Below are 22,262 nucleotides of genomic sequence, written 5' to 3'. Positions count from 1 at the left end.
TTTAGAAGTTCATTTTTCGCGTGTGATTTGAGAGGAGAATCACTGATCTAAACGAATGAAATGACCCCCCATTGATCTACATGAGAATCTTTCAAACAATCCATATCACGATGTTTGCAGCAAGCCCAAGATTCGTCGTTGATTGCTCTATGATTTAAGGTGCACCGCTTGACGTTCATGCTATACGACATGTACTACAGATATCAAAGGTTACGGCCAATGCTTGGTATACACACAATCTCCTCAAGCCATTTTCAGGGCCAACTGATATCAAAAATAGTTGACCACAAAATTTAAGCATTGTGATACCAAATTTGCTTATTCTTGAATAACATCCACTTACCTCTTTTTTTTTTCCTCCTCCTTTCCTTCCTTTTTCTCAAACCCGAAATGGCAATCAACAACAGTAAACACGTTCAATACATTCTGCTGGCAGAGTTTGATATCGACAAAGGCGCCAATCTCAAGTATCAGTACCCTGATGAAACAGGCACTGACGAGCAGTAAGTTGCAGACAAAGCGTTCTCGTCATCTTGCACCTTTGACAAAAAACGTCTAGTATTCTATCAGAGCTCATGCTGCCTGACGGTGCTCATCTAAGAGCAGAGGATTGGACTATTTTCTGTTTGAATCAGTTGACTCCAGATCCTCATCAAGGCCTTGAACAGGTAAAATCCGACTCAGAAAAGCCTTTGCTGTATGTATTGAATCTGGTTAGAACAAAACATGATGCTACTGCTAGAAGGTAAATATCTCACATAAGACGCATGCTAAAGAATCCGACATTCATGGATCTATCGACTAGAGGCGCAAGAGTCAAGGCGATGGCCATCTGCACCAGACACCAGTATCTGCACATCTACAAGGTGAGTGAGCAAGCAGGCACAAGGGGAGTGGAATCAAGAGTGCTTAAACAATAACCTCCTTACCTTGTGTATCTTGATAGCCAGTATTACTGTTGGCCATGGAAAAGTACTTTGAGAACCCTAGCTTGGAAATTTTGGAGTCATTGTTTGAGGCTGTCAATTCCATGGATCTGTCAAGAATGCCAAAGTTCACCTGGCATGAGAGGCAGATTCTAAGAGCTTCAGACAACAAGACCATGTTTGAGGAAATGTTCATTGACGAGACAAACAGCAGTAACATGGAGGACATCAACATCATGGAAGACACAGAGACAAGCCGCATGCGAAGAGGTACATACATTGACCTGGCGTCAGGACATGTCCGTGAAAAGATACCCGCTTTGAGCAAAGACAGACACTTTTTCGAAACGAAGATTGAGTATGACGGCATCAAGCTACCCATCAAAATTCCTTTGACGGTGAATGCAGAAGAAGTTGGCGATGTAAGTGTTGAAGAGAAGCAGATTGACAGGAGACTCACATCCATCACTACTGCAGTTTTCAGTCATCAAATTAATCAATACATTTACGCCCAATGCCAATCATCCTGGCTCACCAAATCCGCACCATCCACACCTAGACAGCAGTGGGCCATACACACATCCAATCATGCTCTTACTGAACGCTTTACTGACACAAAAGAGGATCGTTTTCCTGGGATATGGACATCCATCTGGAGAAGTAGCTAATTATGTCCTTGCGGCCTGTGCCTTGGGTAGTGGTTGCGGCACAGTGTTGAAAGGATTTACAGAGCGTGCGTTCCCATATACCAACTTGACGAGCGTGGATGATTTATTGAAATGGTAAATGCGCTGTTCAGCAGGTATTTGTGCATTTTCTAACAACAATCTAGCCCGGGTTTCATTGCAGGCGTGACGAACCCAACATACGAGGAACATACCAGCTGGTGGGATGTGTTGTGCAATATCAGTACGGGCAAAATTACCGTCAGCGATCACATTGAAGCGAATCATGCCATCACCACCGGCAGAAAGCAATCCATTGCTCTAACAGAGGATGCCACTGCGACTGCTGCATCCGCCTTTACCTCCTTGTCTTTGGGTCGAACATCCAGCATGACCTCACATCAATTCAAGCAGCAACAGGGCAACCAATCATCCATGCAACAGCAGCAGCAACAGCAACAGCAACAGCAGCAATCAGACTTGAGAGATAGCGATGTTGAGTTTATGAATGAAGTCATGGCCTCGATTCAAGCACACTATGGCGAGACGTCTATTCGTGCAAAGTTCCAGGATTATGTCTTTCGATTTGTGCGGTTAGCTGGACTATATGAAGAGCAAATGTATGGCCAAACACAGATTGGATGGCCCTCCCATGAGACACACTTGGGCTATGGTCCTGTGTTCCAGGACGAAGCCTCAAAACAACGAGAACTCAACGTAAATGCCAGTCGTATCGAAGGATGGAGACAGTCGATATCGTACAAATACTACCAAAGGGTAACTTGGTCGCTCAACTCTACAAAATAAGGCCCTTTAACCTGTAATTTAGGACCTCAACCACTGGCTACAAAACTCTTGTATCAAGAATTTGGATGTTTACAGACAGATCAGTAAACTGAAGCGCTTGAGACACATGCCTGACAGTGAAGTGTCATCCATCTACGAAGCATTCCTGAGCAACATCATCACACATCGCCAAATGATCGAGGTAAGGCAGTGATGGCGGGTTCTTTTGTTGCTCTTATGACTAAACGAGTACATAGTTCCTGTCCTTTTTACCTCAACATCAAGGCGGTTTATCCCCACTGGGCGCAGGATTATTTCATTCAAACCCTCATATCCGAAAACAAGCAGTGGATCTGTTTCGCAGACTAGAACGTAGCCCTATTGGCCTTAAATTTGTACAAGACTTATCCAGATTTCAACGGATCGCATATGAAAGACAAGCTGCCGCTGCTGTCTCTCATGATACACAATAACATTACTTCAGCATATTTATATATATCCTTAGTTTTTGGCCATTAATTTCGCTATAATAAATAACTTTCTTAATTTTGAACTACTCATATATGTTGGCTGTATTCATGGGGTAACTGGCTTGATTGCGCTGTATTTACTCATCAATTTATCTTCAAAAAGGGCCAAAAGCTGTGATCAAAAGCTCCTTGCTTAAATGATCTTATGCTGACAATTAGTTTATCTCAAGGTAATCATCTTGCAATGTCTTTATTGAATGAACAGTTCAGCATTGGCAGGAGTGATGCTTGAATCTCCCAAATCTTATCAAATGCAATATTTTATACTCTACAAGGGCGTTATGTCAAACCAGTTTCATTTGACAATCTGTTTATTGAACTATTGTAATTCGAAATATAAACATGCAATCAGAATGTTGCATTAACTATGTCTAATATTACAGCAATGTGCAGGTATATTTGGTTATAATCGTTCTTCTTCTCCCATGGATCTTTCATCTAAATCTCGTGCCAGCGACGGCGATGCACCTTTCACAGGTTTGGCAATGGGTTGCTGTTCGAATGTGGTTACGGGTCGGGAGATAGTTTTATGAAATGATGTCCATAAATGAGCACTCGCTCCAAACTGAGAGCCGATAGCGTTCATGGTCTCCATGTTTCGAATCATTGCATTCATATTCACTTTAAGCCTATCAAAGCCAGCCTTCACTTGTTCCAATTGGTTTGATCTCTCTTCGTAAAATGCATCCAGATTTCTGCTGGTTTCCATGGTGATAGATGTAGTGATTTAAGCAGGATGATAGTGAGGTTTGCCTCGGTTTATCTGAAAGCGCGCGACTCGAGGGAGTCACTAAACAAGCGGTCCTACTACAAAAGACGTTTCATATGTTCCTAGGCTCTTCCACTGTTCAAACAATAGTTGTTCTACAAGTATTCATCAAAATAGACAGGATTGATCGACAGTCCAATCAGGCCGATGTCAGCTCTAGAATGTGTTGTCATAACAGCCAGTTTTGCAACTGCAAAAGCCTACAATTGCATGGGATAAGCAAGATCTCGGTATCCCACCCATTGGTAACATTGCTACCATGAAAAATGCGGGGTAGTAAATAGCATCACCTTGATTTTCGAGACATTTGACCATGGATCTCTCATTTATCCGACAGTTCCACTACTTCAAGCATCAACAGTGGACATTTGGCTTGAAGCCAAAGACATTGGCAGGCAATGACGGTCTGCTAATCGTTTATCCTTGGCTACAATACAGAATTTCACATGAGTAGAAGGCATCAAATTGAGACTGCGTCATCAACCATAAGCGGATACGCCCGATAGAAGAACGGCAGTGCGAAAATGATCAAGGGTGGAATATTTTATATTCCTGATTACACATTTCTAACTTGTTCTCACCTTTACCTTACAGTCATATTAAAACCTCTTCCCCACTCTCTTTTTTTTTTGTTCATTTCAAATAAATCAAAAAATGGCTCTTCGTCTTGCTAACACGCCTGCTCTTCGCTCCACCGCTCGTCTTTTGGTGCGTCAACAACCTATGGGTCTTGTAAAGATTCACTCTTGTAAGTTTGTGCCCTTTTTTTTTTGCCTACAGATATGCTAACCTTTCGAAACAATAGCTGTTGCTCAATCCAATGCTATTGCTACTCACAAGCCTGATCGTCTTCATGGCTCCTACCATTGGGATATTGAACGCGCTGCTTCCCTTGCTTTAGTTCCCATCATTGCATCTCAACTCACATACGGTGCTTCACCTGTTACTGACGTTCTTTTGGGTGTTGTTCTCCCTGTTCATCTTCACATTGGTAAGCTTTTGAGCTCTATAGAACTAGACAACCTTTGAAACTTACACATAGAAATCATGAAATAGGTTGGGATGCTTGTATCACTGGTAAGTTTTGAGGAGATAACCGAAAAAAAAAATGCGGGGTAATCTTTTTATCTAAAACATTACTCTTTTTGTAAATTTTCTATAGATTATTTCAATGCTCGCAAGAGTGTCTTTTTGAACAAATTGATGACTGGTACCTTATGGGTCAGCACTGCTGGCGTCCTTGTTGGCTGTTACCAATTCAACACTAACGATATTGGTTTGACTGAATTCATCAGCAAGATGTGGGCTTAATCTAAATCTCTTTCGACCTCGATATCATGCAAACTCCCTATCAACTTCACTACATACACCACCGAATATCACTTTTCAAATAGGTTGATGCAGATGTTGAAAAGCAGAGATGAATCTAGTTCATTATTTATACACGCATATATTACAGAATAAATACTTGAAAAAAGGATTTGATGAGGTTCTTATGAGATGAATGTTTAGGTTAATGTTAACGAGATGTGGGGCTCTTTTGTTGGAAACAGATGTGGCCTGAGAGGGCTACGATAGATGCTGGCTACCTTAACTGCATTAAAATCTCGAAACTAGCATTATGGATACAATCTCCACAAAACATTCAGGCACTACTGATCTGAGTGATTTGCTAAACACATGTAATACGACGATATCTACTGCATTGTGGCAGTAGGATCTATACTACTGATTGCTGATCGTCATAGCCAAGTCCATGCCATTTCAACTATGAAACTTATTAAAGGGACGTAAGATTTATTTAAATTGTATGTAAACTTATATTAAATAGTTAGAAAAGAGACTTATGATAGCTGATATAGCAAAAGTTTGTATATATGCTCTTTAGAGAATTGGCGTTCCATTATTTGAAGAATGAACGCTTTGAGAAGACGAGGCATCGGAAGCACCATCATTGCTGCTTGGGCTACGAGTTCGTTTATCACCAAGGTGCAGTCTACGCTTATTCAAAAACTTTTGCTACATAATCATGCCTGGTGTCAAACTACATGCGCAATATCACCACCACTTAAACTACTTACAACAACGTCTTCCGCTCCAAATCTTCCAGCAAAACTTCGAATAAAGTCATGGCTTTGATCTTCCCAGGTGCCCAAATGCTCCAACACTATGTTTTTGATTTGATTTTTGAGGTCGTCAATGGACTTTTTGGTCTTGATTTCTCTTTCTTTTAGAAAAGAGATGTTTAAATCTTTTGCGCTTACACCTCGCTCGAGATTTCTACGCAAATAGGCATCATAGTCTCTGACAATGCGTGTGATTAAATCAGATGTGGAGATGCCGTCTGTACGTTGAGTAGGTAGAAACCTTCCTTGTGCCTTTGCAAATGCATAAACATCACCTGATTCAGTGGATTGATAGGGTTCAGCATCATGCGCTACATAGTCGATTTGATGTTTATCGAGAAAGTCTTGATTTACAAACCAAGGTGCGTCGGGTACAACCTCATCTACCCACTTACAATGGCGCACAGATTCATAGCGTTCAACGTCTGTCATTACAGTCTTTCCCTTGCGCTTGTGTGTCTCTAGATCACTGCACACTATCATTGTAGGGTTGAGACGCCTGCTTTCTCTTGGACCAATAATGAGTAGATTGTGCACTTACCGCCCACTAACAGATAAACTTCCGGGAATGACTTCTTGGCTTGTTCAAGCGCTTTTGCATGTCCAAAATGGAACAAATCATAGATACCATCACAATAGATACGCACTGGACGATCTGTAGGTGGCTATTTTGTATGCATAGAAAGCATCATGTTATCCCAATTGTATACACAACAAACAAGCCAATCTCAAATTACCTCGTTCACTTTAAAGTCGTATCCCATAATATCTAGTCCACGAGGCAATAGAGGTGAATCTGCTGTCAACGTTTTATGTTGAGGTTGATAATCTGTTTCAGAAATCTTGGTTCTTTTTTCAGCTGGTGATGAAGTGCCTGAGTTCACTGTCGAGATCACAGAATCTGATTTGAATGTATGAGTTGCTGACTCTTTAGTTAAGCGCTATATGCTCACCCATGATTTATATATATATACAAGCTTATTAGTAATGAATAACGAGACAATGTCCGAGAGAACGTAATATATCCCTAAGTGCAAGAAAACTTGTGAAGGTGAGAAAGAGAAAAGAAAAGAGAAATGCGATTATTAAATTAACGCTACTAGTTTTATAAGCAGCTTTAGCATGGAAGCAGTAAGGACAAGTGTGTATATCATCACTTAGTGCGACGTCATTTCTGTTATGGCTTCATTTAAAAAAGAATGCATAGAGCTTTTCTCCAGCTTTCTTATGATACATGGCAATCATCATTATTAGATAAAAATGATTCACGTGAAAGAGTTCATTGGATAACACTCTGCTGTCTATGATTACTCCCCTACTTTTATCAAGTCCAATCAAGAATGTCGTACAGCGTTCAGATCCTTATGTAATTTATTGATTGGGTCAAAACTTGATGCATCATGAGATAAATGTGGGATCTGTAAGGTGATGAAAAAGGCTCGCCTTGTGTAATATGTAGTAGATGTTCATTGAATTGGTTGGCATCATTTACAAGAATTAAATCACCTGCATGACTCAAATTGTTAATAAGCATCCTTGGAAAACGCATTGCACTGTAAATGAACGGTGCCTGGGGATGATCGAGGCTCGAGATTCAACATGCGAGAACCAACCGGTTTGGAATCATTCAGTGATGTTACACGATTAGTTCAACATGACGACCCCACTGCACTAGTATCTAGCTACAAGATTGAACTACTAGAGGAGATTACACCCGTCAAGGATTGGAAATGCACCGACTATTTTATCAGGCTTCTAACGAATTTCTGTTTTGTTTTATATCGCGAAATCATAGATCATTTCGAATTGACCGAAACTTTACTTTTGAAGGTTCACGCAGTAGAGCCGACGTTACATGGTTTCTCAAATTGTTAAGCCTTTTATCATGTAATGCTACACGCAGCACACCCCCATTTATTCACCATCGCAATCATCATTATCATCATCAAAAAGGGCATTTGGGCCAGCCAGCAGCAATGCCACCACCAAAATCGATTAAAACCCAGCTTATTTTTTTTCTGTTCAAGATTGGACAGATTTTGTCTTTTTTCGACTTCTTTAATCTATTTTATGACATACGACTATATAAACTGTAATGATCCCCCCTATGCTTCCTAATACATTCTTGAAGTACTTTTCTAGGCGCTTCCAATGGTGCTAACGGTAATAAGTTTTTTGACTGAAACTATTGAGCAATTTAATAAAATTTGAAATGAGGTTTTTTTTTAGCAAAAATAGCCTAATTTTGCATATGAAAACCTCATAAACGTGATTTCAGAGGTTACTTTGGATCCAAAGAAACATTTTGATTCTATACATATCATAGCAAAAGTCTTCATTTTCAAGGTGAAAAATGCGATCGTTTGATTTTCGATGAAAACCATGAGGTACCCCTCATGCTTTTTGGTCGATTTTTGACAATATTTTTTTTTGACCCAAAAAGTTGAGCAAAGGTGTCAGGAAGTTACTACGACTCAAGTACAATTGTTTGGCGTTATTCCAGTGGCTCAGAAAGGTCTACATGTCAAGATATGAAGGCTTGAAAACTGTCCAATTTGGTTATGCTTTGCTTTATGGCGTTTATTTACACCGCATGAATCACATCCTTGGTAGTCGAAATCCTCTGGAAGGGCCGTTCTGCAAGCGTGTGCAATTTCCAATTCGAACAGGAGGCATATTGGATTTGGTAAAGCTAATTCATGCAAATTTTGATGCGTTATGTTGTTGGTAAGCTTATTAATAACGAAAATGAGAAGCCAAACTTACTGCTTGAATACTATGGTTTTGCACGTTTGCTTCGTTACGGCAAACCCCTCTGAAGACCAATGTTACCAAATGTTGCCTTGAAACCACAAACCACTCAATCCATAGCCAAATAGCAGGCAAGAAATCACTTGAATTAGATGCGCTGTGTTCTTGGGAGAGTAGCTTTTAATCACTGATTGGCTACGACGACGCTTTTGTGTTCAAGTTTTCCAGTATGTATGTTAGAGATGATTCGGATGGTATGCTGCCAGAGACAGCTCTAATACACATTGAGGCAGATTGAGCGTAAAAAATCCATAGTTTTATTGATAGTGTGTCCATGCATCATTCATATCACAAGCTTTTTAGCGGTTTTGTAACAAAAAACGCCAAATTCAATCCATTTTTTGAGCTGCTCATGTTGAGAATGGCTCAGTTGGCTTCCATGTTGCGCCCACACACTAATCAGCGTCCAGGGGCACACAAGTTTATCAATCAGGGATATTTGCTTACCAAACAAGATGCAGTGCAGGCGCTGTTGTACCCTAATGGCACCATCTTTCATAGCAGCCGAGCTGATTTTGTCTTGTAGAGATAGCCATGAACTGTATGTATCGCACATGTTTTCTAGCTCTATCATGAGTTCCAGTGGCTTTCGATGGCGTTGCAAGTAGAAATGAATGGGTTTACGTTGCCTACAGCAGTAAAACACCAGCTTCGTGAAAGCCATAATCAGGTTTTTTCGAGTTACATGATGCGTGTTGATAGTCGCTAGTTTTGCCAGCGTGTCGTTTGTGAGGCAGATGTTCGTGTTGATGTTGAAGTGTTCTTTGCTTTGTAGCACGGATTGCTGCTCTTCTTGTGGCGCCACTGGTTTGATATCGCTGTTTTTGCTTGCAAACTGATTCATGCAACGTTGCGAAGCTTCGTGTAATGTTGAAGTAACGGTAGGCTGCGGGCGAGCACAGATCACCGAATAATGCTCTCCTTGATCGACGCCTTCAATTACGCTAATTAATGCTTCGTACGAGTAGCAATTTCTGGGTATCTGGTTGGCTACAATCCGCTGTAGCTCTTGAGCTACCCAAGCATCCATGTTTAGGAATGATTTGGTCACGCCATCCAAAAGTTGAGTACCACTGTTGTAATCAAAGCGACGAGATTGACCAGGAAGAGCGCTTATTACAGTCTTACTTGTATAGGTGTCTACTAGTAATGGGTTCATTGCAAGCTTTATGTGTATATATTTAAGCGACAGAGTATGTGAAGGTATATATGGGGGGTATTTTGAAACGGCAGTAATAAGAGGGAGAAAGAAAGAGGACGAGTAAGCTTATACAAACAGAACTATTCTTGATGGTATGATTGACCTAGACCTTGGTTTCTTCAATTAATTGATAGATAACTTTTTCCAATCTCTTGTTTATTTTGCTTAAACTGAAAGAGTAAAAGAGGAAAAGAAGATGAAAGAAGAAATACATACACAAAGGAATATAAATGATTGAAAGCATTCGCTTTCTAAAGCTAGAAAAAGGAAGTTTCTTGTATACAATTGTGTGCTCTTACAAACCTATAGATCAGGTCGTTTTATGGAAAACCGCATGCTTGGTTCTCAAATTCGCTGTACTGAGGCGCATCAATGATCTCATGCTTCATCTCATTCCATAAGACTTCAGGATGATGTAGTTTTGAACCAAAATTGAGACGCTTTGTCGTGCTTTTGAAACATGCGACTTGGGCACATGGCTTAAATGTGCGTACTGGAATATGAGGCATCTGTTGAAAGATGTATGTTGCTATTCATGCATTACATCTGAAATAGACTTTGTTGTCGTATCAAGTTACTGATATGTACATGTAAGTATATATGTTCATTTGCTTTGTAATAACAAAGCTAGTCTACGCTAGAGCCCTTGTCCAGAGGCTCGTTTTAAATATTTCGTGCCTCGTCTACCGTTTTCCATTTTGACAATGCCTAGCGATACTGGAGCCTAAATAAAATTGCCGTTAGTATGGATATTGCTGATATGTTTGGTTTACACAAAATGTTAAAAGCACAAAAATACAGTTTACACAGCCACTCTTTTCGTTTATCCCTTTCAAGTAGAGCAAATAACAGTTGCGCATGTCACGAATGTTGCAGGTAGATTATCAAAATTATAAAGCGTGAGACAAGATGAAACACTGTGTATACATGCTTTTCATCAACAGCATTCAGCTATACAGACGATACACTTTATAAATTGATGTTGATCTTATTATGTATTAACCAAACCCCAATTAAAAAAATATCAGGCAACAAATTTCAGCATTCAGTCAGATATGTGTAAAGGGTTTGAAAGCCCAAAAAAACCTTAAACACTATGGTTTTCTCTTTACCAAGTTTTATGATGATCACAAACTAGCCAAAATTTGATATTAAAAGCGAAATACTCGTATACATAGCGAATCAAAGAAGAAAAAACCTTAAAGAGCTCTATTATCAATCCCTTAGTCATAGTAGGACAGGAAAAGGCAGCTTAATAAAGATGGTTTGCGATAGTCGTAAGGGCAAAAGGGTCATTTCCTTTGATTTGGTTAATATGTATTTACCTTCATTTACTAATCAAAGAAGCAAATATCGTTTATGTCACCAGAGTTTTTTTTACATACCATACAACGAGAGATAGCCAAGATTTTATAAGTTACTTGACATGATGAAAATAGAAACTATTGTGTCATCTACCAGTAACTATCATTTGACTCGGGTGGACTTCATAATGTATGTGGTTCTTTTCGGATAAGAGACGTTTAAAAAGGTAGATTCAACCAAAAAGAGGGGCTCTTACAAGGAGTAAGCAGGGCACCAATCACTCTTTTTCTGTGTTTCTGCTACAATTTTTGCACAGTAGATGTAGCTGTTCATCATGAACCAGTTGCATGAGAGTCTTTGCATGCACATTGTCAATTTAGACATTCTGTAGGTTCCTCAATTACACATAAACAATGTGCTTGAATAAAGCTATATGGTTTTCTTCCTCGGAAATGACCATAAACAGAGCGTACTGTTTACAGAATAGGAGGGTAAAAAGACCGTTTAAAACGAAGAGAGTTTTGATACAATTTCGAGTGATTTCTCGGTTTTGCTTAATATCCAAAGACGACCTTCAAATGAATGTAGCATGCTAGATACGATTAAACTTTAATGTTGACATAAAGCTTGCATCTAGCATCAAAACAATGTCATTTGAATCGTGAATGCTAATCAGCAATAGTAACAGCAGCAGCGGATCGAATATTAATATCTATCTCCGTCAGGCACCTCTTTTGATGAGTATTATCCTTATAAACAGATGAAGAAAGGTACATGTTGTATATATACGAAGTTTTATTATTTTAAAAGGCATGATACATAGAGAATATTATAGACAATGATTACATAACAACACATTTTTCAAGTAATTGTTTCGTACACACACATATACACACACACACACGAAAATTTAAGCTAGCATACTCTGGCGTCGAAGGAACTGTGATTTTTGAGATAATAAACGTATTGTTGATGAAGAAGGAGTGATGGAAAGAGATGCGCGTTTCTTTTTTACCTGCTGTTTCTCAAGTGATGTTGCTGTTATCGCAGTATAATTGCCACCATGCAATGGTGCTTCTATTGCTGTTGCTGTTGATGCAGGACTACATTCGCTATTGGTAATATGAATGGTTACTGCTGCTAAAGACAGCATATCTTCTTGCTGTTCTAGTATTCTATCTTCACTGATGTGAGACATTGTGGTTAACGAGGGCTTGTGCTTAGCAGTAGTAGCGGCAGCATTGGTAAAGAAGAGTTCTTGGCTTCTCCGTTTGTGTCTTTGTTGTTTTTGGTAATGTAATAAATGGTGGCCATTATTATTATTAGTATTAGGAGTGTGAGGGGGCGTTGATATTGAATCAATAGATGAGGGAGAGGAGGGGGGTGTATCTTCATCCATTGTGCCAATGGAAGAATTGCTATTATAATGAGTGGTATTCGATTGTGATAAAACGTTGGGTTGTTGTTGGCATGATTTGGATGATTTATCAGAAATGGGCGACCTTGAACGAAGTCGCTCTAGAAAGATGGATGAGGAAGCTTGTGGTAGAATACTGGATTGTGGCCGTCTCTTGACAGTAGCATTATCGATAGAGGACTTGTGCACCTTTTTTGGTTGGGCTTGTTGCTGTTGAAGCTGCCTCTGTTGTTGTAATGGTAGTGGTGGCTGCAGGATGTGTGGTTGTGAGGAGAGAGGAGTAGAGAATCGTTTGTATTTCGATTTTGGCGTGATGGAAGATTTGATTTCATTGTTTGTAGCTGTAAGAGAACTTGAAGGCTCTTCCGAGAGAATCATACTGCTACAGCTATTTCTCGATAAGGAGAGCCGATTCAACGAGGAGGTCAGTGAGAATCGATGGTTGTACTGATTCTGTGGGGTTGTTGAGGGCGTTGACCTTTTACTATAGGATGTAGTAAGGGTATCGCTAGCTCTTCTCAGAAATGTGCTGATAGAAGATTTGGCAGTGGGTGGTGATAGTGCTAATAAATCAAACTGTATTTGACTCTTTCGTTTTGGCCGTGTTGACAGAGACGCAAACAGAAAATCCGGTAGCCGTGATCTGGTTGCTGTTGGTATCGGTGTGGATGGCTTCGGAGGAGGAGAAGCCTGCTCCTTTGCAGCTTTGATCCATGACGCTAATTGTGTCTCTGATTCCATGATCAATTGATATTTCTTTTCGTAAAAACTGATGCGGGTTTCGATAGGTAAAGTGGATACAATGTAATTGGACGCAGTAGCGAGATTAAATGGGCTCTGCTCTTGCAGTAATAATTGGGCTTTACAGGTTGAAGCTGACCATGTATGATTGAAAGACCCGTTTGGCTTCTTTCTATGGCATGATTTCTTGTTTAGTGAAGATGATTTCTTACAACTAGACATTGCAAAGTGTATATATATATATATATATATAAAAGAAAAAGAAGTAAAGGATAAAGAGAGAGAGAGAGAGAGACCAACAGGCAGTTTAATACATTTATCTCCTTGAACTGGAATGATGAGCACTGCAAATTTCATTAACATGTATTTATATATATTTTGTGTATCTGTGTGTACACCGTATAGAAATCACACACACACTCCTGCATCCTAAACACTCTTTGAGTCCCCCAAATCAACATCATCATCATCATTATAGTAAAATGAGTATTCACCCCTTAACTTTGTAACAAATGTGTGGAGTATGATATATGTCGACACTAAAAAGAAAATTACCAGAATTTAACCTTTTCTCTTTTTTAGAATTGACATCTCTCTCGTCCTGTATAGGATGGATCACTGCAAAATACACACATAGGGAGTCATATTCAATGTTATACCGCGATTCATTAGAACTGTCAACGAGCGATAGGCCAAACCAATCTAACTAAATTTGCATGCACACCACACATCGGTCCATTATCTCTGCGTGCTTGCATTTACACACAAACAAATAGTACCATATTGTATATATAAAGTCAAAACTGCTGCTGCTCGAAAACAATAACAAATCCCTTGGACAGTAAAAAGAATCGATCGAGAACGGGAGACCTTGCTTTATGTCATTATTTATGCTTTTCTTCAAGACAGACTGACCAAAGGGGCGCCGTAGTTTTTATTGACAACAGATTCTTATTTTTTAGTTTGTAGAGATCACAGAGGGAGATATATAGAGGGGACGTATAATTTTGGCCAAGTGAAGGAGAGCATCTCCTTCTTTCTCTCACAAACTCTGTTAGCCCAGCACAACTATAAGACACAAAAAAAAGGTCCAGATAAAAAGCCAAGGTTAATTAATTCGAACGATTGGTTCTTTAGCCCGTGCGCTTTCCATACAGATCCCAATGCATGTACATTAGCTTCATTATATGCAACCGTCAAGTGAATCAAATGCAATATTTGGACTCCTGTTTTCCATACAAACTAGCAAACATCGTTTTCCAATGACGATACTTTTATATATTCATAAAGGCCTTCTCCTGTTGATAAGTTATACAATTTGTATATATTAATACAAACAGGCTTTTATTTCAGCTTGAATCAAGGGGGTTTTCTCAGCAGAAAAGTCGATACCTGATTTTTTTGGTTACTCAACAAAATCCTCCTCCACCTCTCCTGCTACTGCTGTGTTGTGTAAGTTCCTCCTTTCTTCTTTTCCTTCTTTTACATTCGATTTTAGATCCCCTTTGTCCATCATTTTGCGCTGGCGACAAGCGCACTACAGTCCTCCTTTTTATTGTTCTGCTGAATTCCTGCTGCCTCGAGCCGGTGATGCGGTCGTGCCATCTGTCGTCGTTTGTGATGGGTTGGTAGCGTACTTTTCCTTGGCTCGCCTGGCTCTTCGTGCTTTCTGCTTGGCTATCTTGGCTGCTTTTTGTCCATTTTTACTTAGGCTGCCATTGATCAGCTCATCCAATTTCTCTCGCAGTAGTTTTCGAGCAATGCCTCTGTTGTCTGCTAATGATCTAGATTGCTGGCACTAGATTATGTAACCGCTGAGCTGTCTACCTTGGCGCCCTGCTTCAAGCATGCTTACCTGAACTCGAATGCCGGTAGGAATATGTCGTAGGTCTACACAGCTGGATCGTTTATTGATGCATTGACCTCCAGGACCGGATCCTTTGACAAATGTCTCAACCAACTCCTCGTCCTTCAAAACAATTTTCTGCCTTACAGTTGGCGGTGTAGGTTTATTCGTTGTAAATGCTCTTGCTAATAATGGTATGTGTCGTTGTAGGCGAACAGCGAGATTAAGAATACTTGGCATGATGTGGCATATGTATATGGAAGGAGGGAGAGTAATGAAATTAAAAAGAAAAGAGAGCGAGCTAAATGTGTCAGGGTGAAATTTAATACATGACGTCGAATTTCTCAATTGTCCTCTTCTTCGTCTTCTTCTACTACATCGTATAGCACTCGAATTCGTAGAGAACAGTTGTTGCATCCAACTACATCAATGCCGGCCTCTAATTCATCCTCTTTAATCACATATTCTCCTGAGCAGCGGCACACAAGTGAGAAGGATTTCTCGTCTTGGTCGTATTCCATATCATCTAAATCAACTTCGGCTCCAATGGCGATATTTTCTTTGTTTCTCTCACCTAGATTTTTTCATGAGTCTCCCATGAGCATTGCTTGACATTGCTAAATCATCTTACTTTGGAGTTCAATGTCATAGTTTTTGCGGCTTGTAGGGTTTCTCAGCACCTCCCATGCCTTCAGAATATTGTGTGCCTGAGTGTCATCATTGTTGTTTGTGCGTTTATCAGGATGATGCTACTAAAAAGCTTAGTAATTTTGACAGATATTTCAAACGAAAATAAGGCTCAATTACTTGAAGAATCAGTTGTTGAAATCTTTGTTTAATAGTGTCTAGAGAGGCAATTTCGCTCACTTGCAATACTTCGTAGTGGGTTGACATGATATATTATATAGAATACCGATACAGAGCGAAAGAAAAGTATATAATAAAGGATTATCAGAATTAAACAGTGGCTTTTCACTGATTCGTTCGGAATTATTGTTTTTGCTGTGGTAACCAGACAAGGCCTTCTTCTTCTGTCCCAACTGTCTTTCTAGCGAGTATATCGAGGACCTTTTCACGAACACCCCATTTGCCTCTATGTCCATTCACAAACCATGAAATAATCTCCTCCTCTTCTTTTAATCTGCCTTCCACCTTGAATTCAGGCCCTTCTCCTGTCACCGCTAATCGCACTTCTTCTTCACTGGGTAATGCAAATCGAGAGTAAGGGTATGTCCTCAGATCCATTTTAGATGGTAAAGAGAGATTATTAGGCGACGCGTCCAAGAAATACAGCTGATCAATGTCATCCTCAGAGATGCCCGCTAACTGAGGAGGTTGCCACTGTGGTTTTCTGCGAGGTTTGCTTGTGAATGTTGCTTCCACACCTTCATGAAAATCTTTAGTGACCAGAAACTTTTGGATCAGATCAAATTCCATATTCAAGCATTGCACAAGTGACATGGTCTTTGCTCTTCGTAATGCCTTCAATGTCACCTTGAGGCTCGTGGGTGAAAATGTAGTTAATCGTTGCTTGGTTTCTCGAGTCCATTTGGATGATTTCTCTTTGTCCAATGCCGCCACAATCTCTTCTACTGTGTCAAATGCAAAGCATCGATCAATGGATTCTCTAATGTCCTTGGGAAATCCAATGCTCTCTACTGGCTTCTTGTCCACAAATTTCTCCAGCACTCGTTGAATAATTTCGTGCTCTGATGTCTCTAAATCAATAAGTCTGTCCTCCAACGCTGCTAATCTCGATGATGGAATGTAATGTGTAGCTATGCCTGCAAAGCTGGACACATGGTGTGAGTATACCATCCGGAATGTTGTCCCACTGATATGCTTACAATGCATCTATACCCTCTAATCTGTGTCCTGTCAATGCTAAATACGCTCCAATCTCTCCGTCCAGTCTTGATAGATAAAAGCTAGATCCAGAATTCAAAAATGCACCCAAACTAACTTCTGGTGTGGCGAAAATGGTCTTTTCTGTAGCGATTCGAAAGGGCCCATGTACAAACAAGCCTAAAGCGCCTCCCACTATGTTCAATGTATAAGAGCCTAATGTCCCCTGGTGTCCCTTCCAAACACTTACAGGCATATCCATCCAGAACCGCCACATACGGTGTCTGCAAAGTCGCTATCATCTGCACGAGCCGAAATTTATCTTGAAAAAAGTACAATGCATCAGGATCCTTGGCCTTGGCTCTTGTCAACACATCTACAGATCTGTTAGCTTACATTCATAACACATGCATGCAAGACATACCCAAAATGTCATCACCCACACTGAATTTTCCTTTGCCTACACCTTTCATCAATATCACTTTGGCCAGCTTTGATACGTCCCATGCTTTGAGTTGTGGTCCAATGTTTCTTATCATGCCCAGGTTGAGTGCGTTTAACTTCTCGGGTCTGTTTAATATAAACATACGGGCACCTGATAGTTTTCGATGCAAAACATGGGTCTACTCCAGGTCAATACACTTGCCAGTCTGTCGAGTTGCATATTACCTCTGGTAAATCATCCTCAAAATGTAAATGAGTCTCTGTTGAAATCTAAGGACTTGTTAATTCTCATTTAGCCTCGGACAAGAACGTGATATAACATACAGAACGGGTATATATAGAAATGCTGCTGCATCGTTTCTTTACAAGCGATAAATGGTTGAATGAAGCTACTGGTAGTCTATAAGCCAAACGATGCATTTGCATTTAGCTCAGGTAATGTATTTCGGGTTAAAGAAAAATGAAGAGAGTGAGTGAAAGAGAGAAATAGGGAATTTCGAAACATCTAATCTCAAGTGATGAGTAGTAAATGAACAAAGCAGGGTGTCCATAAACCTTATTACCCCACCAAATATTTGCAAATTGTATCACCATCATAAATTTGGCTGTTTGGACTTGACATTCTGCTAGAGATAGAGCGTATGCCATTGAGTAGGACCTATTGCTATATAATGCTTAGCATGTAATTGATAATACTATGAATGGCGGCCCAACGCTGCTAGATAGGAGGGCAAGCTACATGAATGCAAATGTATCATTAATTGCTCCGCTGAAATGCGCACAATATGAATGTTTAGCAAGTGTTTGATAAGGTCATTGCATGATACATTTTACAATTGGTAGCGTATGCTACTTATTGTATACTTTGGCCTTTGGAAAGTGCCTTTTGACTGCCATGAATGCTCGTTTTTCTGGTGGATAGCAAAAGATTTATGCAAAAACGATTAGGCGGTGCCCGAAACGATGCTGTGGGATCTTTTTTTTTTTCCAGGCATCACTTTGAATCACTCGATCTGATAATTATAAAAGACATTTCATCGTTCGATGAAGCGTATGAATTTATTCAAAAGTATAGAATGAATCAATAGCAATTATCTACACAATGCACGGGAAGGGATATATATATATATACAAGAGTGTCAATGATCAAATACTCTAATGCATCTAGATGGATTTGAGAGAGAGAGAGAGAGAGAGAGAGAGGAGGGGGGTATCGTGTATTCATGATCATGACATGTATCATGTCGCAGTTGCTGATGCTGACGCTGCTTTTACAGTCTCCAATGCCATATCAGTTGCACCAGTGGTTGTCAGTGCTCTAAATGTTGCTACTAAAAGTATAGTGCCTACTACATCAATCGAAGCAGTTCTACAGCGAAAGGTCAGTGAGTATGGCAAACTCCAGTGCTCCAAGTCTCTCCATAGGTTGCACTTACAAGTAAGGAATTACATAATTATCGGGATCGTATCCCATCTTCCAAAACATCAAGGTCATTAATTTGCCTATCTTCAAGCAAATCCAAGTCTATAAAAATAAAAAGACGTAATGAGTACATGATTGCTTGCAAATTCAGTGAGACGCTTACGCAAACCATCGAAATGACAAAATACGATAAGAAGAACCAGACATTGTATTGCAGTTGGCCCATACTAAATGCCCAAATGATAATCAAAAAGACCATCTGCACGGGAATGTTCATGGCTAACAAGGTATATTCTACCGCCTTGTAGTTCTCTTTGGTTTCGGCATGCAAACATGTGCTAATACGCGAGGCATAGATGGAACCTAAATTACCAGCCAACCCGATCAACACTGGTGTAAGCAAAGCCACGCCCTTGTATTGTTCCACGTAGGCTTCTAACAAGATACCAGCCAAGCTCGAAATCATCATGGCCAGAATGATAGGGGTCCATCCAGCAAACAGCATATCTTTGACATGCGTGTTCCTCCAAACAATGAATCCAAAGAAGGGTATCATGGCCAGCATAATGATAAAGATAATGGTGCTAAGAATACTCTCTATCCAAAAGTGAAGATTTAGTTAGATCTGCGTTATTTTGGCAATTCATATATCTCTCAAACTTGTAAACTAACCCATTTCATTTTGTAATATGGTAGCACATGTGGCCAGCAAGACCAATGTTACAATATCTCCTGTAGAAGATGCCATAGGACAAGCAATGTTATCGGGATCAACATCGAATCTTCTGCATATAAGGATAAGCGCACACATAAATATGCCCAAAATACCAGCAGAGAAGGAAGCAGATACCATGGCACTCGATGTCATAAACATCATTTCATAATAGCTGGTGCTGCTGCCTGGTTTGGTGATCAATCCAAGAGCAAATGATGCGACACCTGCAATAGCACCTGCAACAAGAGATTGCACTTGAAGCAGCGCAAGATTGCCCACGATCAGAGATCTTCGAGTAGGTCCATAGTCAAGCTCGCCTAGATTGGACTATGGTAGCTAGATTAGTGACATGTAACTTAATTACATTGATTTGAAAACTTACTGAAGTTGAGAACCGAGCAGCAAGATTCATTTCCAAATTGCCCTTGAGATTGAGGAGAATAGGCAAGAGAATAAAGAGTTCTGTTGTCTTCAAAAAGACATCCCAATGCTGTAACAAGCAAGTTAAGATATGGAAATTACCTCCGATTCTATCAGCTACAAACCTGGAACTCGTCCATCAAATCACCAGCAAAGACGAGGCCAATGACAGAGATGATCAAGGATGGCAATGCCTGAGTAATTAAGGTATAGTTAGAACATGAAGACCATTTTTTGGCTGATTTAGATTTGGAAGTAAAGTTTAAAAGATTGGTATAAAGGCGAAAAAGATAGTACATCCATCTAACAGCAATTGAGAGCTCCATTCTGTTTTTCAGATGAAATTGAAAGAAGGATCACTCAAATGTTGCTGTTGTAAGGAGATTCTTGTAAAAACGATATACAAAAAAGTAGGGAGTAAATGTGTAGGTGATTTTTACCTGGATAGCGAGTGAGTTCTCATGTTTCGGAGCGGTTGCTTTACTTCTTCCAGACTCATAAATGATGAAATCTTCTTCGCTGCTGTTGTCCTGGTCTGTCAATAAAGCAGTTGTAGGCTGGCAATCTTGCTCTTGTTTGTGATTGTTACTATCCGGTGGTTCATCGCTATCATTATTTTCGTTTATCGATAATTCAATGTAATCGGCTGAACACTGTTCTTTTGAAGTCATTTGAAAGTAAATGTTATAGTAATAATAGATGAGACAAAGAAAGTATGAAGGAGAAAAGAAAAAGAAAGAAAAGCAAAGTAATAGCTCTGCTGCTGCTTTAGAGACAAGTCGTCGAATAGATTTTGCGTTTAAGATCCCACCATGCACTATCCTGTTCTGTACATTGCACATCATTAAAACAGCCAAAAAGAATTGATTGGGCTTGTATATTTGTATGCAAAAATACATTGGAGTTACAAACATCTCATATACCTACACCATCGAGCCCGTCGGCTTCTTTTTCCTCTCCCTCTCCCTCTCTCATCCTTATCGTATATCCCACCTGATGAAGAAATATATAACATTGGATATTGCAAGGACTCCGTGCTACATTAGAATCAATTTTCAGTGGTGATTATTTAATATAAAGCGAGCTTCATTTCTTCGGGTGTACTATCTAGTACATTGAACATCCGCGTTGAGCAAAATTGACCGGCGTACAAGGCTCACTTGCTTTCTTAGTATTGCTCGCATGTGTCCTGACTCTTTAAGTGGCCATAAAATCGTAGTTTCTGATAAATATACTCAACGTTTGATTCAAGAGCGATGGCCTATAAAACATCCCTTGACAACTTCTTCATGGTAACATGTTTTTTAAATATCAGCCACATGGCATTTTTATTTATAAATTTTATAGTCGATAATGAGTGTTGTACAAACTTAATCAACTTTACCACAAATGTATCATTTGAGCTCGTATGATACCTGTAGTGCTGTAAGAGTGCGGTGCAATTCCACGGACATGGACATGCTCTGCAACACAGAACGAAAATGTTGAAACAAACGTATGGATTCAGGGGTTGTTGCATACATATGCAAACGATATAATTGGCCTCGAGGACGGCATCCAATCTACGCACTAGGTTTTGACATGACAGACTAATGATCTCATATATTGATTGTGGAGATTTTTGTATACTTGCATGCTCATCAAAGCCTGTATTAGTAATGGCTTTCACATTGTTAATGTATGTGCCAAGGATTGTTTGAAGTCAATGATTGAATGCTTCCATATATGGATCAATTTGGGCTCAAACATGTTGTAGTCTTTAACTGCGCTTTCAGAAGATGACACCAGCCACTAGTTATTTCCAAAGCTAACATGGCTGAGGCTTTGTTGTCAATGTTCTGAACGCCATCGAGATATCCAGAATCTATATTTACCCAGCCTCTTGCGATACAAACTCTGATGGCAAGTTCAAAAGATCAAATACATGTAACCATGATTTCAAGTGAAGCTTCAGCCTTTACGAAATCCGAGTGCACACAAAAGCATCAGCATAATTGTGTTCAGGCACCCTTCTTTAGATTCCCACTGCCCTTTAGAGGTAGCACGCTTATGTTGCGTTGCTGTTGTTAGCGAGCTCAACGCATCTGCGAGGCATTTTTCAAAAAAGATTCTCAGGGCGTGCACTTTTGAGATCACAATCCTACGATCTCTGATATAGTATAACATGTGGTAGTCGCATGTATTACTTCAATCTTCACTATATATACTGTAAAACATTCAAAAAAAAAGTAGACAAACAAATCGTATCCTTTCAAAAATTTAAAGAATTGAGTACAGTACAAGGTGAATAAA

At 39.8% G+C, this 22,262-nt stretch overlaps 10 protein-coding genes across 10 annotated transcripts; 2 read left to right on the top strand and 8 right to left on the bottom strand.

Moving 5' to 3' along the window:
* Positions 1–390: 390 nt before the first annotated feature.
* On the top strand, positions 391–2,850 carry RGR1 (mediator complex subunit; the record flags this gene model as incomplete). Its single annotated transcript, XM_064830224.1, has 8 exons — positions 391–503; positions 560–745; positions 806–866; positions 947–1,348; positions 1,404–1,708; positions 1,759–2,368; positions 2,421–2,579; positions 2,635–2,850. 8 exons carry the CDS (start codon positions 391–393, stop codon positions 2,848–2,850), a joined length of 2,052 nt encoding a protein of 683 aa, XP_064682726.1.
* A 460-nt stretch (positions 2,851–3,310) lies between these two features.
* On the bottom strand, positions 3,311–3,616 carry ATC70_011020 (uncharacterized protein; the record flags this gene model as incomplete). Its single annotated transcript, XM_064830223.1, has 1 exon — positions 3,311–3,616. The coding sequence occupies one exon, from the start codon at positions 3,614–3,616 to the stop codon at positions 3,311–3,313; it is 306 nt and encodes a 101-aa protein (XP_064682725.1).
* Positions 3,617–4,330: 714 nt separating this feature from the next.
* On the top strand, positions 4,331–4,987 carry ATC70_011019 (uncharacterized protein; the record flags this gene model as incomplete). Its single annotated transcript, XM_064830222.1, has 4 exons — positions 4,331–4,424; positions 4,482–4,667; positions 4,733–4,753; positions 4,839–4,987. The coding sequence occupies 4 exons, from the start codon at positions 4,331–4,333 to the stop codon at positions 4,985–4,987; spliced, it is 450 nt and encodes a 149-aa protein (XP_064682724.1).
* A 573-nt stretch (positions 4,988–5,560) lies between these two features.
* On the bottom strand, positions 5,561–6,759 carry VPS10 (vacuolar protein sorting/targeting protein PEP1; the record flags this gene model as incomplete). The annotated part of the gene is made up of 5 exons (XM_064830221.1): positions 5,561–5,695; positions 5,758–6,278; positions 6,344–6,467; positions 6,540–6,703; positions 6,756–6,759. 5 exons carry the CDS (start codon positions 6,757–6,759, stop codon positions 5,561–5,563), a joined length of 948 nt encoding a protein of 315 aa, XP_064682723.1.
* Positions 6,760–8,896: 2,137 nt separating this feature from the next.
* ATC70_011017 (uncharacterized protein) lies at positions 8,897–9,772 on the bottom strand (the record flags this gene model as incomplete). The annotated part of the gene is made up of 1 exon (XM_064830220.1): positions 8,897–9,772. One exon carries the CDS (start codon positions 9,770–9,772, stop codon positions 8,897–8,899), a length of 876 nt encoding a protein of 291 aa, XP_064682722.1.
* Positions 9,773–12,029: 2,257 nt separating this feature from the next.
* On the bottom strand, positions 12,030–13,499 carry ATC70_011016 (uncharacterized protein; the record flags this gene model as incomplete). Its single annotated transcript, XM_064830219.1, has 1 exon — positions 12,030–13,499. One exon carries the CDS (start codon positions 13,497–13,499, stop codon positions 12,030–12,032), a length of 1,470 nt encoding a protein of 489 aa, XP_064682721.1.
* A 1,330-nt stretch (positions 13,500–14,829) lies between these two features.
* On the bottom strand, positions 14,830–15,363 carry ATC70_011015 (uncharacterized protein; the record flags this gene model as incomplete). The annotated part of the gene is made up of 2 exons (XM_064830218.1): positions 14,830–15,075; positions 15,133–15,363. The coding sequence occupies 2 exons, from the start codon at positions 15,361–15,363 to the stop codon at positions 14,830–14,832; spliced, it is 477 nt and encodes a 158-aa protein (XP_064682720.1).
* Positions 15,364–15,467: 104 nt separating this feature from the next.
* On the bottom strand, positions 15,468–16,017 carry GLO3 (ADP-ribosylation factor GTPase activating protein, ER-Golgi transport; the record flags this gene model as incomplete). Its single annotated transcript, XM_064830217.1, has 3 exons — positions 15,468–15,697; positions 15,755–15,872; positions 15,931–16,017. The coding sequence occupies 3 exons, from the start codon at positions 16,015–16,017 to the stop codon at positions 15,468–15,470; spliced, it is 435 nt and encodes a 144-aa protein (XP_064682719.1).
* Positions 16,018–16,113: 96 nt separating this feature from the next.
* Positions 16,114–17,838, bottom strand: ATC70_011013 (uncharacterized protein; the record flags this gene model as incomplete). The annotated part of the gene is made up of 6 exons (XM_064830216.1): positions 16,114–16,915; positions 16,971–17,163; positions 17,219–17,344; positions 17,393–17,591; positions 17,638–17,682; positions 17,737–17,838. The coding sequence occupies 6 exons, from the start codon at positions 17,836–17,838 to the stop codon at positions 16,114–16,116; spliced, it is 1,467 nt and encodes a 488-aa protein (XP_064682718.1).
* An 813-nt stretch (positions 17,839–18,651) lies between these two features.
* On the bottom strand, positions 18,652–20,641 carry ATC70_011012 (uncharacterized protein; the record flags this gene model as incomplete). Its single annotated transcript, XM_064830215.1, has 7 exons — positions 18,652–18,781; positions 18,849–18,937; positions 18,999–19,432; positions 19,508–19,877; positions 19,933–20,040; positions 20,096–20,164; positions 20,411–20,641. 7 exons carry the CDS (start codon positions 20,639–20,641, stop codon positions 18,652–18,654), a joined length of 1,431 nt encoding a protein of 476 aa, XP_064682717.1.
* Positions 20,642–22,262: the final 1,621 nt, after the last annotated feature.

The sequence above is a fragment of the Mucor velutinosus genome, assembly GCF_035048745.1.
Source record: "Mucor velutinosus strain NIH1002 chromosome Unknown tig00001564, whole genome shotgun sequence".
In the NCBI taxonomy this organism is placed as follows: Eukaryota; Fungi; Mucoromycota; class Mucoromycetes; order Mucorales; family Mucoraceae; genus Mucor; species Mucor velutinosus.
This window is presented reverse-complemented; position numbering and strand designations above follow the sequence as displayed.